A 14,347-nucleotide genomic window follows, 5' to 3' on the forward strand; every position below is an offset into this window, starting at 1 on the left:
GGGAAGCCTGCTTTTCCCTCTCCCACTCCCCCTGCTTGTGTTCCCTCTCTCGCTGTCTCTCTCTGTCAAATAAATAAATAAAATCTTTAAAAAAAAAAAAATACCTGGTTTAACTTTATTATTCCCCTGCTGTATTTCTTCTCCCTATTCTCGTCCAAGAAGAAACGGAGAGAAGGGGTCTTCAAGCTGCAGGATGACCCAGAACATACCTTCTGAACACAGTCAGCCCAGAATAAGCTACTTCTAAGTTTAGCTGTGAGATGGCGTGATGACCATAAAACTTTGCCTGACTCACCGGACGGCTGTGACAACCGAATGACATAATTATGGGTTAATACCCCATGCATACAATAAAATTTGGTACAGTTTGCTAGGCTGAGGCTATACAATCTGGTTCCAGACCTTTTTTCCAGAGATGCACTCTAAATCCCCACATGCCTGGGACAATCCCAGAGGCCCTACAAGAAGCAAAACCCAGCGATGCGCTCGGAGAGCCAGTGGCCACAAGCGTGCAGGCCTTTTTGTTTTCAGAACTCAAACAGAACTCATTACCCCACTGCCATCTTTAAAAGATAGTAGGCGTTAAGAACACAAAAGACAAGGATATAAGCAGGATAAGCATTCTACTTTAATTACAAGTAAAAAAGACTAATTTTAGTACAATATATTTACTGCAAAACTATTTACAGTTCTGTGTAAACAGAATTCAGAAAAGTTGATTTTGAATCCCAATTAAATCGAAGAGAGAAAAAAAATACTACTAGAGGATCAGTAGTTTCAAGATATTCCTTTTGGTGCGGTAATAAAATTGGCATTCCGTTTAACTAAAAACAAAGTTTCGAGTAAGAAGCTAACTGCATCAGAAAAACAAAGTACCTGTGAGTTTGATTTTGGACAGCCGCGCCAAAATTCCTGGCAAATCATCCAGCTGCAACTTCATCTCTTTCCAGCGCTTTTCATCCTTCGCCTCTTTCCCTGCATCTAGCGAGCCTTCAATTATGGATGCCGATTCCAGTTCGAGCAATTCTTTTTCATTTGGCTTTCTGGATAACGGTAGGCTGGGGGGTGGAAGAGGTCTCATTTCACAGATTTCTGCTTTGGCTTGACCCAAAGATGTTTTCTCAAGGAAAGGAGATGCCACAGGTTCTGGCTTCCGTTTTACTTGCTGGTTGAGGCTTCTGTTCAGTTGTGTGACATACTAAACAAGGAAAGTACAGTTACTATACACCCAAGGCCCAAAGTGCTCTTACATCGCTGTTGGGTAACTCCTCCCATCAGCCTGTTACAGTATTTGAAGGATTTTCCTATACCTTTGTAAATACATGCTGAATTAATGAATATTCAAGTGTTTGTTACATGGAAATCACTACATTAAGAGGTACAGAGAACATAACTGACACCTTGGTGATGGTTTTTAATTCTATGGTTTAGAAAATCCTGGACATTTAAGTTCCTTGAATGAAAAATAAATTTCTTATTCCCTCCAGCATGATCTCCAACATGATCCCCACCAAATACAGTGAAAAAATGTTCTAACATCAAGAGCCCAAGACAACCTGTTGACTTTCCACGTTTCTAGGCAAACAGGGCAGAGAGGGGCTTGGCAGTAGGGTATAATTCAGGGCTCAGTTACGTTAGAGCACTGTGTGTGTGGAAAGAATGCGAGCTTTACAGTCCGACAGTCTCTATCGCTTACTAGCAAGCAGCAGTTAACTATTACTAACGTAGTGAGGCACTGTGTAGTTTTACATAATATAGACCTTCATAGTTTATAAAGTATATATCTTATTTGTGCTTTTTAAAAGCTATTTAAGAAGCCGGATCATTATCAGTATCTCTTTCTTTAACTTACAGAAGAGAAAACTAAGGCTCAGAAATAAAGTGACAGAGTCAACAACCAGTTAGTTGTAACTGACAAGAGTCAACAATCAGTTAGTTATAAGTGGCCCTGGTCCTCCGAACCACGTGCTCTGGTAACCAGTTAAGTGATTTTTCTGTTATATCACAAAAACTTGAAATTACATACACTAGTTCTAGAAAGGAATTATGAACTCATGAATGAACCCAGAATTCTGTGCACATAGGCATTATACATACTTGAGTTTCTCTTCTAAATACCCATTACCCTTGATCCCCAAGGTAAGAAATCTGAACATTTCTGGCAATGTAAATCCCTTATCAAAATAATGAGTTTCATTAAGATTTTAAGTTAATTTTACATTTTAAGTTAAAGTGGGCATTCTAAGTTAAAAAAAGAGAAGTGTCAAATCAGATTTGAGATTATGAACTTGCTAATTGTTCACGCTTGCATAATTATGAGTTTTTAACTATCTCCATTCTATACTTTTCTATTTAAGGGCAAATGTCCTCACTGGTAATTAGGAATAAGCTACCATGTTGCCCACAATATCATGGAGCCAACCTAGAGGACCAGGATGTAGGAGTAATGCCCACTATAAAATGCCTAGCAAATTCTAAAAACTCAGTTTGCTACAAAAACTACTCAGAGGTGCATGCATTTAAAAGACTTTTAGATGCACTGCTGATGTAGGAAAATGGGAAGGTCACACTGTTAAAGAAATTATTTCTGTATCATTGATATATTCACAGAACTTCAAAGAATTTAAAGAGATGTATGATAACAGCTCAGCTTTTCCTAATTTTCTCCTAGGTAAAATATGCCAGAAGTTTTCAATCTTTCTCCAAACTTAATCAGTAAGTTCAAGATCATACTTTTAACATCCAATGCCAGGACTATTCTGGTTTTAGTTAAGAATAATCAAAACAAGGAATTAAAGTTTTGGATACATGCCAAAAGGACACTAAATAAAAGTCGTTTTCAAGTGGTACTTCTTACAACTCTTCTTTTAATAGGAATTTCTCAAATTCCCTCATACAAAGAAAGTAAAGGCAGACAGCAGCAGAGTGAGGATGGTCTTCTGAACATACCATGCGCCTGAGGAAGGACAAGTGCTGAAATGTAATCCACTGCTTATTGACATTCCTGAAAAGATGCACAAATGTGTGAGGGGATTCCTGCATAGCTCTTCTTTCTAGATACCAGACACATCCTCCTACCCAACCTGTATAGAGAAAAGGGAAAGGTTCACGTGATTAGTGCTTCTCACCAAATGCTGACTGCGTCTACCCAGAAGCAAAGCCGGCCACCACCATAAGCAACAGCACATGTGAGGGGTCAGAACTCTGACCGGATTTGTGAATCACTGCCACATATCCCCTTGATTCACTAAGCGTAAATTCTTCAGCAGGGATAGGGCAATTTTGCATTTCGGGATCATTATACTTTTATTATATGAAGTGCTGAAATGACCACAATATAGATCGTTTTGAGAAAAATAATAAAATAATCAGTTCAGGGGCGCCTGGGTGGCTCAGTTGGTTAAGCGACTGCCTTCGGCTCACGTCGTGATCCTGGAGTCCCGGGATCGAGTCCCGCATCGGGCTCCCTGCTGAGCAAGGAGCCTGCTTCTCCCTCTGACCCTCCCCCCTCTCATGCTCTCTGTCTCTCATTCTCTCTCTCACAAATAAATAAAATCTTAAAAAAAAAAATAAAATAAAACAATCAGTTCAGTCACTTTTAAAATAGTGGAAAATGAGAAACACAGGTTTTTTCAGTAAGTGACAGTAAACTGGAAAATACATTTCAGATTAATACTTTGGCCATGTTGGGTAAGACAACTAACCAAAAGAGAGGGGAAACAGTCCTCAGTGAAGTTTGGCTCTATCAATCTAGGCAGGAAGAAGCAAAAGAGCTGTGGTCTGAATTTGGCTTTTAATCAAACCAAACCTTCTCTCAAATAACGAATCCAATGCTTCCGTGTAAGGCCATGTAAGTGATGGTCCCATGGCTTCCATGACCCAAAATATTTCTCATTCTCCACCACCTTCACTCATCTTCTCTTGCTGTGTCTGGCCACTTTAAGACAATCATGTCCCACTACATACTGTCCCCAAGCAAATGCAATTATAGGGTAATTCCTAAGCTTTGACTCATTTCCAGGGTCATCAAGCCTACTGCCCAATTGCTCTCCTATTATCTCCACACGGATGGGTTGTATTCGATGGGTTTTCTCTGGGAAGGCCAGGAGAGACATTACTCGGCCAGACACGTACGCGTAACTGATCACTCTCCACTAAGCACACCACACATTTTCACAATTTGTTCATCTTTGTTGATGCTTCCCTCCTGGCTGTGTCTTGCCTCCACTCTCTGCTTGTCAAATTTTCAAAGTCTCTTTTCAACCACTCTGTCACTTTATATTCTTTTTTATGGCACTTCTTACTGCCAATTGTTTCCATTTGTTTCCACCATCATAGTTTTGGGTTCCTTGATGGCAGAGATTCTCCACTCACCTCCAATACAAAAGCTGACAGAGTGCTTTCTCTGCAACACAGAGATCATGTTTGCTGCCTAGATTTTCTACATAATTTACTTGGAAGCATCAGTGCCCCTCAGAATACACGGCAATTATCGTAGACCGGAGATAAGTCACTTCTTCACTGGAATCATACTCTCCAACCTCAGTTATTTATGAAATGCTTATTTTCCGTATACGGGAATATGCGTTGCCTGCATATGCATAGTACAGGAGGGAATAAGCACTGACATCAGTCCTCTGAAATCTCCTTTCAAGTGAGTCCTGATACTCAAGGGTTTGCTTGTTTTGTTTGACGGTGTACAATTTTCCTTCTTTTGCCTGACATTATTCTTTGGGAAGATAGGATTTTAATATTAAAAGATTATGTCGGGGCGCCTGGGTGGCTCAGTTGGTTAAGCATCTGCCTTCGGCTCAGGTCATGATCCCGGGGTCCTGGGGTTGAGCCCCCCCACCCCTGTGAGCTACCTGCTCAGTGGGGAGTCTGTTTTTCCCTCTCCTTCTGCCCCTCCCCCTGCTTGTGTGAGTGTGCACACTCTCTTTCTCTTCAAATAAATAAATACAAAAAAAAAAAAAATACATAAAAGATTACATCAAAAAACACCAAAGTTTTATTGTTTGGGCCTTAATTTCAAAACCAGTTTTGAGGTCATTTGGTCCTATGAGAAATACAAGTTGCTGGGAGGGAAAGAAACACCTTGGAAAATATCTCTCAAGGTTAAGTGGGTCAAACTGAGATTTTACAGAAAAGTAGTAAGGAAACAAAGAAACCAGCTGGAAACTGCACTTTTAAATGATGAAAACACTTCATTTAGTCAAAACATGTCCCATTTCTAGGAATCAGTGCCTAGAAATTGAAAGACATTTCAGCCCTGGATAACAAACGTAGGTTTGAAGATACCCAGAGCTTACAAGAATTACATTAAAAATCTGGAAACGTGACCATGTCCACCATTCAATGTCACATTGAGTCACAATTGTAGAGCTTTTAAAATGTAGTGCACAGACGTGTAACTGTAGGTTCTGAATTTCTTTTAATGGCAATAAAATACTTTGCATTTTTAGAAGCAAAAGCAGACACAACCACCAGATACCTAATATAGTCACACTCTGACTTTCTTCCACCCCTTCCGCCACGGTGCTTCCCTATCAGGTCTTGTAATGATCTTTCAAGCGGATCATAGCAGGTTGTACAGACCACTTACTAGCAGATTTTTTGGGCAATTGTGTTCACCGTTTCAGGAAGCTAAACTGTCTTCGTACCAGCACTGAAAAGACCGATCCAGCTGCAAACCATATGCAGCCCACTTACTAGAACTGGGGAACTCTGAGCAGTGAAGTGAAACTGTTCTTACAGGAAGCTGCAAGTATGGGACCGAAAGGCAGAAGAGCAGCTAGGCTGAGGAATGCACACTGGAAAAACCTCCATATAGAGGTAGCAATTCAAGCACTAAGAAAGGATGAGCTCTCTGAGAATCAGTGCCGAGGGTCATGATCAAAGAACACTCACAGTCAGGGATGACAGAAAAAAGAATCACAGACCTTTTTAAAAAAACTTTTCATTATGAAAAATTTCAGTCATAGACAATAACCTAAGAATACAATGAGCTCCCAATACTTATTCCCCAGCTTCAACAATTATTAAAATATGGCCAATCTTGTTTCATCTATACTCCCTCCCACTTCCCACTCTCCTCCCCTTTTTTTGAACCAGAAGGGACTTTGAGCTCATCTGGTTCAACTGCCTCATTTTACAGATAAGTAAACTCAACTCCAGAAAACACAAATGATATGCCCTGAGATTACACAGCCAAAAGAGACCCATAAAATAATAATATGATAAGAGAAAAGGAAGAAAGGAGTTTCACAGAGTCACTGTGATCAATATCGCTAGGCACTGCAGAGAGAGCTTGTGAAAGGTGAGGCCTAATGGCGGGATTTGACCAAAAAAAGAGTCCCTGGCTTCTGCTACCCATCTCCATCCAATTCAGACCACCAGCAACACATTCCTCACACAGCCATTTGTTACCATCAAAGCTACCGAGGGCAAAACAATTCCCAGCCTCCTCTTTAACATTTCTTTAATTAATCTCTGTAATGAATGGACAAATTGGATTAATGGACAAACAATTATTAAGAGTGAACAGTACAGACCAGGTACCATTTTGGGCCCTAGGGGCACAGAGACCAGCCAGAGAGGAACTGTCCTAACCTTCACAGGGTTGGGAGAAACACATAATAAACCTGTATATAAATAAACAATTAAGTGGCGCCTGGAGGGCTCAAGGCATGATCCCTGGGGTCCTGGGATCCGGCCCTGCATGGGGCTCCCTACCTCCCTCCACCCATGCTCGCTCTAAGAAATAAAATCTTAAAAAAAAAAAAAAAGAAAACAAAAACAATTACAGACTACGCTAACCATGGGGAAAGACATAAGGGTGATGTGAGAAAAGAGGAGCCGGGGGTTCTACCTTAAATAGGGTGGTCAGGGTAGGCATCTCTGAAAAGGTGCCACCTGAGCGGAGACCTAGCCACGGAAGCACCTACCACCTTTACCATACAGTCATCACAGGGCCTTCAAATGGGAGGATGATATCAGGGCCCACGCTGATGGTGGAAAGCCAAAAGCTTGAGGGGGACTATGGCCCACTATCTATAGTTATCATCCCCTGCGTCATTTTATCTTTATCGTGACATCACCATTGTCGGCACCACCCTTTGTATTGGAACAAGGTTTCCGAGTGAGGGCAGAGCGCTCGCCAGTCCTCACGAGGGGGCTTACAAGTAACTTACACTCGTAACTAGGAACTGGGGCTCTGAGAAACCAAGACACTCGTGGGGCCCCAAGGTTCTACTCGATCCTCTCCACCAGCCTCCACTCGCAAAACCGAAAGCAGCACCGCACACCACGGCCCCGGGGGAGGGGGACGGAGGCGGTGCGGACCACCGGGGCCACACTGCAAGACTAGACCCTAGCTCCACAGCGTCTTCACTTCATGCTGCTCCAGAGGTCACTTCCCCCCACCGGTGCCCAGCCGACCTCGCCAAGGGCTCCCAAGGTTGCAGCCAGCCGGAACCACGGCGTTGCACGTGGCAACTAGATGAGAATTTTCCCGAAGTCGTGCCCAAGGAACGGTGCCGTACCTGTCAGGAGGCGTGAGGAAAGAGTGTGCGGGGATGCGGCCATAACGCAAGAGTCCGGCCGCTCCCCGGGATCCCCGTGTCCTCCTCTCTCTTCACCGGCTGCTGGGGGCCGCCATCTTCCTTCCCCGCCCCCGTGGGAGCGGAGCCGCTTCCGGTGCGTCACTTCCGGCGGGCAAGACGCGGAAGGAAAGGATTGTGGCTGGAGGTGTTCGCCACTGGGCGGGCGGGAGAGTGCGGGGCTGGAGGGCGGAAGCCTGAGGTTCTTTCGAGAAACGCGAGGAGTACGGTGTGGCTGAATCTTCCCGGAAAAGAGGCCGCGCGCGGACCTTGGCCCGCGCCGCCGTTCCCAGAGGTTTCCCTGCGTCCTCCGGCCGGACCCCGGTGACCTCGTGCGAGGAGCAGGGCTGGGCTGCGGGCTCCGCGCGCTTCAGTTTTTAAAGTCAGTTTGGGACGCTTCTTGCAGACTGAATCGTCAAGAGAAAATGGTTCTTGGGACGATGCCTCCACCTTCCAGTCTGATCGGTGGCAGCTTTACTCTATTTGCTATCAAGTGGGAGGACCGGTGGACTCGGGGTTGCTTGTCCCTGAGCCACCCCGGGGAGTGGAGTCCTCAGAGTCTGTCTCAGGATGTAGCAGGTGCGTGTGGTGGTTGGTTTCGGGCTCTGGTGAGAGGGCTGTATTCGAGTCCTCACTTCACCTCTGGCCTTCTGACCTGCTTGAGCAAATTACATGAGCTCCCCGAACCTCATTACCTAGCTGTGCAACGGGGATAATAGCATCTATTTTATAAGATGGGTCGAGAGAATTAAATGAGGTCTCTCTAGTGGGTAGCCAGGCACCAACTATATATAGGCTCTAAAAATGATCATTAGTGTTGTGACTTCTAGAGCGGATCTCAGAAGCCCTTCCTTCCTCTTTTTTTTTTAATGTAGGAGTTTCACAAGTGAAAGGACACTGAAGAAGAAGGATGCAGCTTTTGGAAAAGAGAGAAAGAGGTAACTGCGTTCTATAAGGGGGATATGTGTCTTCATTGATAAGGTGATAGCCGATTTGGTTCACCTCCGCTAACATTGCTAGACGCAGGATAGGAAGAGTAAGATTCTCCCCAAATGTGAGAGCTTACGCCGTGCTCCCAATGGGGGGGTGGGGGTAGGAGAGGTTCAGTTTAATAGAGTCAGCGTGAGGGGGTAATGTAAAAGGTATTGCAAAACTGTGGATGAGATAACAATTCTAACTGGGTCAGGGAAGGCCGCAGTGATTTGAACTCTGCTCAGTTGGAGGACAGTAGATTTTTCCTGCAGATCAGGAAAAGGACACTCCATGAAGAGAAAAATGGCATTAAATACTGTGTTAAAAGTTTTCAAACTCATACTTTATTGTGTGCTTTTATAAACATTTGATGTTTATATCCATAGCAAGTCTTTATGAATTAACACGTTGAGGCTCAGAGTTTTCAGTGATCTGCCCACTCTTCTCCTAGCTGCTTGAGTTCCAGAACCAAGACCAGAACCCCTGATACCTGTTCTTTCCACCATATCGTACAGCCTTATTCACCTGAGCATCTTGAAGTGTAACAGTTTCTGTGATTTATAAAACACGGTATTTCAACCTTGGCTGTCTGTCAGAATCACCCAGAGGGCTTCAAAAATTACAGATGCCTAAGCCACTTACAGACCAATTAAATCAGAAGGGGTGTGGAATGGAAGGAAGAGACCTGTAATTTTCTTTTTAATGTACCACAGGTGATTTCGGTACACAGAACTGAGAATTACTGGATTTCAGCTTTTTTTTTTTTTAACTTGACAACACAGCTATGTCTAAAAGATTGATTAACATGAATGTTATATTTCATATACTCAGAAAATACAAATTCCCAAGTGCTCTTGGTTTATGATAGACAAGGTGTTGAATAGACATGTTCCTCTTTGGCTAACAGATTTTTCCTTCATTTTAAATCCTTTCCAAAAATGGGGGCAGGGTATGATCAAGGGCACAAATTAATGCATAAGTTTTTATTTATTTACTTAATTATTTATTATCTTTTTAAAAAAGATTTTATTTATTAGGGAGAACAAGCAGGGGGAGTGGCAGGCAGAGGGAGAGGGAGAAGCAGGCTCCCCACTGAGCAAGGAGCCCGAAATGGGGCTCGATCCCAGGACCCCGGGATCATGACCCGAGCCAAAGGCAGACATACACCTAACCGACTAAGCCACCCAGATGCCCCAATTTATTGAGAGAAACCAGAGCAAATGTTTTTTGTGAGACATGGCCTAAAAGATGACTACATCCTGGTGTGATTGGTCAGGAAGTGCATTCATCTATCTAAATGTTTGTAATTAAGTTACCCCAGGTCACTAGTCTCAAAGCATACTCTTCTGAAAAGTAATCCCCAGAGGTACTTCTGGAGAGAACAGGGTTACATGCCTGTGCACAATGATTTGGCCACCCATAGCTGCAAGTGAAGCTGTCCCATATCACATCGAAGTAATGTTAAACCTGGGGAACAAGTAAGGAATGGATTTTGGGTAAGCAACTAAAATAGTCTGCCACAGGGGCACCTGGGTGGCTCAGTTGGTTGGGTATCTGACTCTTGATTTCGGCTTAGGTCGTGACCTCAGGGTTGTGAGATCAAGCCCGGCATCAGGCTCCGTGATTAAGATTCTCTCTCTCCCTCCTGCCTCTGCCCCACTCAGGCTTTCTCTCTCTCTAAGAGTCTGGCACAGTTTTGTTGGACCTGCTGTTTAGCAAACATTTTGAACACAACCCATTTTGTGAAATGCCATGAAAACCTGGGAAATGGTAGTCTAACACACACGAACAAACAGTTTGGGGGATTGGAATATGTTTGTGTCGACAATTTTTACTTACTCTTAAGGTGAATCAGACTTCCTGATTTGAAACTATCATGTTTCATTAGACTTACTTTTACTGGACAGGTTTCTTTAGAAAACACCATGTAGAAACCCTGACCTTTACAGTGTCGCTTAATGGGACTTGCAGAGGTAGGCCTCAGACATCCATAGAGCTCGACCTTTTCATTTCATATATTTGGAAAGTGAGGTCCAGAGAAGCTAATTTACTCTAAGTGGTAGAACCTCCTCTCCAGACACCCAGGCCAGCCTTTTTCTGTCTCATCATAGTCTCTATCTCATCCCTTACTCTACCTGTAGTAACTCTGCTCGTAAAATGACGTAGGTGTGGATGTTAGCAGGTGTGCCGCTAAGAGCCCAGCTTTTGGAAGGATGGTCAAAGAGATTAAAGTATTGGGTTTCAGGCACCTGAGTGGCCCAGCCAGTTGGGCGTCTGCCTTTGGCCCGGGTCATGATCCAAGGGTCCTGGGATCGAGCCCCGAATGGGGCTCATTGCTCAGCGGGGAGCCTGCTTCTCCCTCTCCCTCTGCTTGCTGTTCCCTCTGCTTGTGCTCGTGCTCTTTCTTTCTTGTCAAATAAATAAATACAATCTTTTTTTTTTTTTTTTTTTTTTTCAAAGACTTTCTTCATTTATTTGACAGAGAAAGACACAGCGAGAGAGGGAACATAAATGGGGAGTGGGAGAGGGAGAAGCAGACTCCCCGCCGAGCAGAGAGCCCGATGTGGGACTCGATCCAGGGACTCCAGGATCATGACCTGAGCCGAAGGCAGTCGCTCAACCAACTGAGCCACCCAGGCGCCCCTAAATAAATACAATCTTAAAAAAATAATACTGAGTTCGACTTCACATCTTTGGATTCAGTCTTCTGAGATTTCTGGTCTTCGGATTTTCTTCTCTCGGAATCTACTGCCATTACCTATCACCTTTGATGGTTCTTCTGGTCCCGTGACTTTTGGGAGTGGGTAGAGACAAGACAGGCCTAGGTACGTTCCTTGCCTGAGAGAGGTCTCCTGCTTTGAAAGGGGCCCAGAAGAAGGGTGGATGCTCAGACTCCTAGTTCGATGGGCTCCCACCAGGTCTAGCTCTGCTCACCGGAGTTAGAGCTTCCACATAAGCGGATGTGTCCAGAACCTTGATGTAATCGTAAACAATGGCTTTTAAAGAGGGCACATACTGAATGGAGCACTGGGTGTTATGCGCAAACAATGGATCATGGAACACTACATCAAAAACTAATGATGTAATGTACGGTGATTAACGAGCTGCCCTCGTCTTCCTTTGGAGGCTTAGTAAAGGTGAACTGCTGCTCACCTAGAGTAGGCACTCAGGTGTGAGGAAGCGTGGAGTATTTCAGGACCCTGCCTTTGGCCGTCTGTCTCTACACGACAGCGGCACCGAGCTGATCATGCCGGTTCTTGAAGTGTTAGAAGAGCCGTACCCCAGGCTCAGCTGCTCCTCCGGAGTGGAGAGGCCTGGGAGGGAGGTGCGCAGAGCCATAGGCAGCCCCACAGCAGATAGGAGGAGGGAGCCCCTTCTCCCTGTCCCAGCCTTGCTGCGCTGCCATCCCTTATTGGCAGAGCCAACCCCTGAGCCTGCAGGAGTGGGGTTTGCCAGCTCCCAGCTCCAGCACCACTAAGACCAGCCTACAGGGTAGATTCAGAGCCAGGGCAGAGAAACGGCTGCGAGTTCTCTTTGAATAGATGTTCCACTCGAAGTGTGCGGCTTAGAGGTTACAAATCAGCCTCCTATGAGCTTGAAATCAGTTCCTCTGACCTGCTAATAGTTCCTCCGGGGTAGCTGGTAACATCAGGATAGGATCTGAGTCCAAGATCATGCCAGTCAGATCCAACACCTCAGCTGTAACCAGCTGCACTTTGGGATCTGTAACCGGCTGCACTTCTCCCTCTCAACTCCCCAGGGATGCTTCCATACATGAGTTTTGGGATACCAGAAGGGAAAAGTGCAGAATGCAGAAAAAAGGAAAAAGCAGCAGGGAGATGCCCGATAGGAAATTCTGTCCACTAACATGGCCTTCTGCCTTCTTAAATAACGTTCTAATTTTGTGAAGAGAAGCAAGATGCCCAGTCCCAGGAGGGGAATCCTGATCGCCTTCGGTCAGTCAGAGTAATCTCGGTCACATTTCCCAGAGTTAACTCCGGGGATGGCCACATTACACAGTCTGGCTCAAAAGATAGGAGTAATTTTGTTTACTGCTGAAAAAAAACAGGCATACCAAGGAAGGTGCTTTCTTTCTTTTTTTTTTTTTCTTTTCTTTCTTTATTTATTTATTTTTCAACAGAGAGCGAGACAGCGAGACAGGAAACACAAGCGGGGGGGTGGGAGAGGGAGAAGCAGGTCTCCTGCTGAGCAGGGAGCCTGATGCGGGACCCGATCCCAGGACGCCAGGATCATGACCTGAGCCGAAGGCAGACGCTCAACGACTGAGCCACCCAGGCGACTAGGAAGGTGCTTTCTTGGCCCTTTCCCTTTCATTCTCAGGAAGCAGGGCTGAGAATATAATTCCCAGCCCTGAGGCAGCCATATTTGCAGCTATGAAGTGACAAGTTTGAGGACAAGAAAACAGGCAGTGGGAGGCAGGGTGGAAGAAACAGAGCCCAGTTTTGGGGTGAAATTGTTGAGCCAGGGGCGCCTGGGTGGCTCAGCTGGATAAGGGTCTGCCTTCGGCTCAGGTCATGATCCCGGGGTTCTGGATTGAGCCCCATATCGCACACCCTGCTCAGTGGGTAGCCTGCTTCTCCCTCTCCCTCTCCCACTCCCCCTGCTTGTGTTTCCTCTCTCTCTCTCTTTCAAATAAATAAAATCTTTAAAAACTAAAAAAAAATTGTTGAGCCACTGCCCCAAGTCTGGAACGTCCATTGCAGACATACTGCTACAAGCATATTGTTATACTTGAGCTACTGTGTCGTTTCCTGTTCTTCGCATCCTGGATGATCAATTCGACGAGTAGGACAGGGGAGTTAAGCAAACTGGCATTGCAGTTTGCTGAGGACAGATGACGTGGAGAAACAACTGGAATCATGTCAGATATCCGAAAAGCATGTCCTGTTCAACAAAAAATAAAATTTGAATATGGTGGCTGTTTCTAATTCGATATAAATCCACAGTGGTTTAAATAACACCAAAATAAAAGAAGCTGTTTTGTGCAGATGCGTTTCCTGTCCTTTTGCTTGTTGTTTTCTGTGCGCCTGACTCCTTTGATGATGTCAAAATTCCTGCTTCCCCACATCAGGAAAGCATTCCTTTCCTGGTCCCCTCCTCGGCATCCTAGGGCCTAGTGGGAGAATATAATGAAATGTTCCAAGAGTAGCAGGAAACAAATCCTTTGGGGCACTATTCATTGAGAAAATCATAACCCACTGAGAGTATCCTTAAACACACATTTTCTATTAGCTACTAGCAACTCTTAAAAATGGTTCTTACGTATTTTGGTTAGGTGACCTGTCAATATTATGAAAATAGAGAATTCCAAGATACAAGGAGACCTGCTAAAGGCAAATTAATAAGAATCCCAAAGAAGTTATTCTCACAACAATTAATTATTCATTTATAAGCTACCAGGAAAGCATGGACATCACATCTTTTCTAAAATGAGTTACCAATTCTAGGGGTGCCTGGGTGGCTCAGTCAGTTAAGCGTCTGCCTTCGGCTCAGGTCAAGATCCCAGGGTCCTGGGATCGAGCCCTGCATCGGGCCCCGCATCGGGCTCCCTGCTCAGCAGGAAGCCTGCTTCTCCCTCTCCCGCTCCCCCTGCTTGTGTTCCTTCTCTCTCTCTGTCAAATCAAATCAATCAATCAATAAAATCAGTTACTAATTCTCATCTGTGGACTTTCCTTCTCCCTGCATTTTTACTTTTAAGGCAGTCAAGAGCAGAAAATGAAGATGTTACCTTTTTTGAAATAAAGATCAACGCATGT

General features: G+C 44.6%; 1 protein-coding gene and 1 long non-coding RNA gene across 2 annotated transcripts; one reads left to right on the forward strand and one right to left on the reverse strand.

The window, feature by feature from the left end:
- Nucleotides 1–606: 606 nt before the first annotated feature.
- LOC102738261 (protoheme IX farnesyltransferase, mitochondrial-like) lies at nucleotides 607–7,699 on the reverse strand. Its single transcript, XM_081805689.1, has 3 exons — nucleotides 7,542–7,699; nucleotides 2,950–3,083; nucleotides 607–1,198 (listed from the first exon to the last, which is right to left on the reverse strand). Exons 1-3 carry the CDS (start codon nucleotides 7,582–7,584, stop codon nucleotides 860–862), a joined length of 516 nt encoding a protein of 171 aa, XP_081661815.1. The 5' UTR covers nucleotides 7,585–7,699; the 3' UTR covers nucleotides 607–859.
- Nucleotides 7,700–7,705: 6 nt separating this feature from the next.
- On the forward strand, nucleotides 7,706–13,578 carry LOC115938212 (uncharacterized). Its single transcript, XR_014140617.1, has 3 exons — nucleotides 7,706–8,177; nucleotides 8,474–8,536; nucleotides 11,031–13,578. It is a non-coding gene; the product is annotated as an uncharacterized LOC115938212 (long non-coding RNA).
- Nucleotides 13,579–14,347: the final 769 nt, after the last annotated feature.

The sequence above is a fragment of the Leptonychotes weddellii genome, chromosome 15 (genome assembly GCF_054177405.1).
Source record: "Leptonychotes weddellii isolate Sample4059 chromosome 15, ASM5417740v2, whole genome shotgun sequence".
In the NCBI taxonomy this organism is placed as follows: domain Eukaryota; kingdom Metazoa; phylum Chordata; class Mammalia; order Carnivora; family Phocidae; genus Leptonychotes; species Leptonychotes weddellii.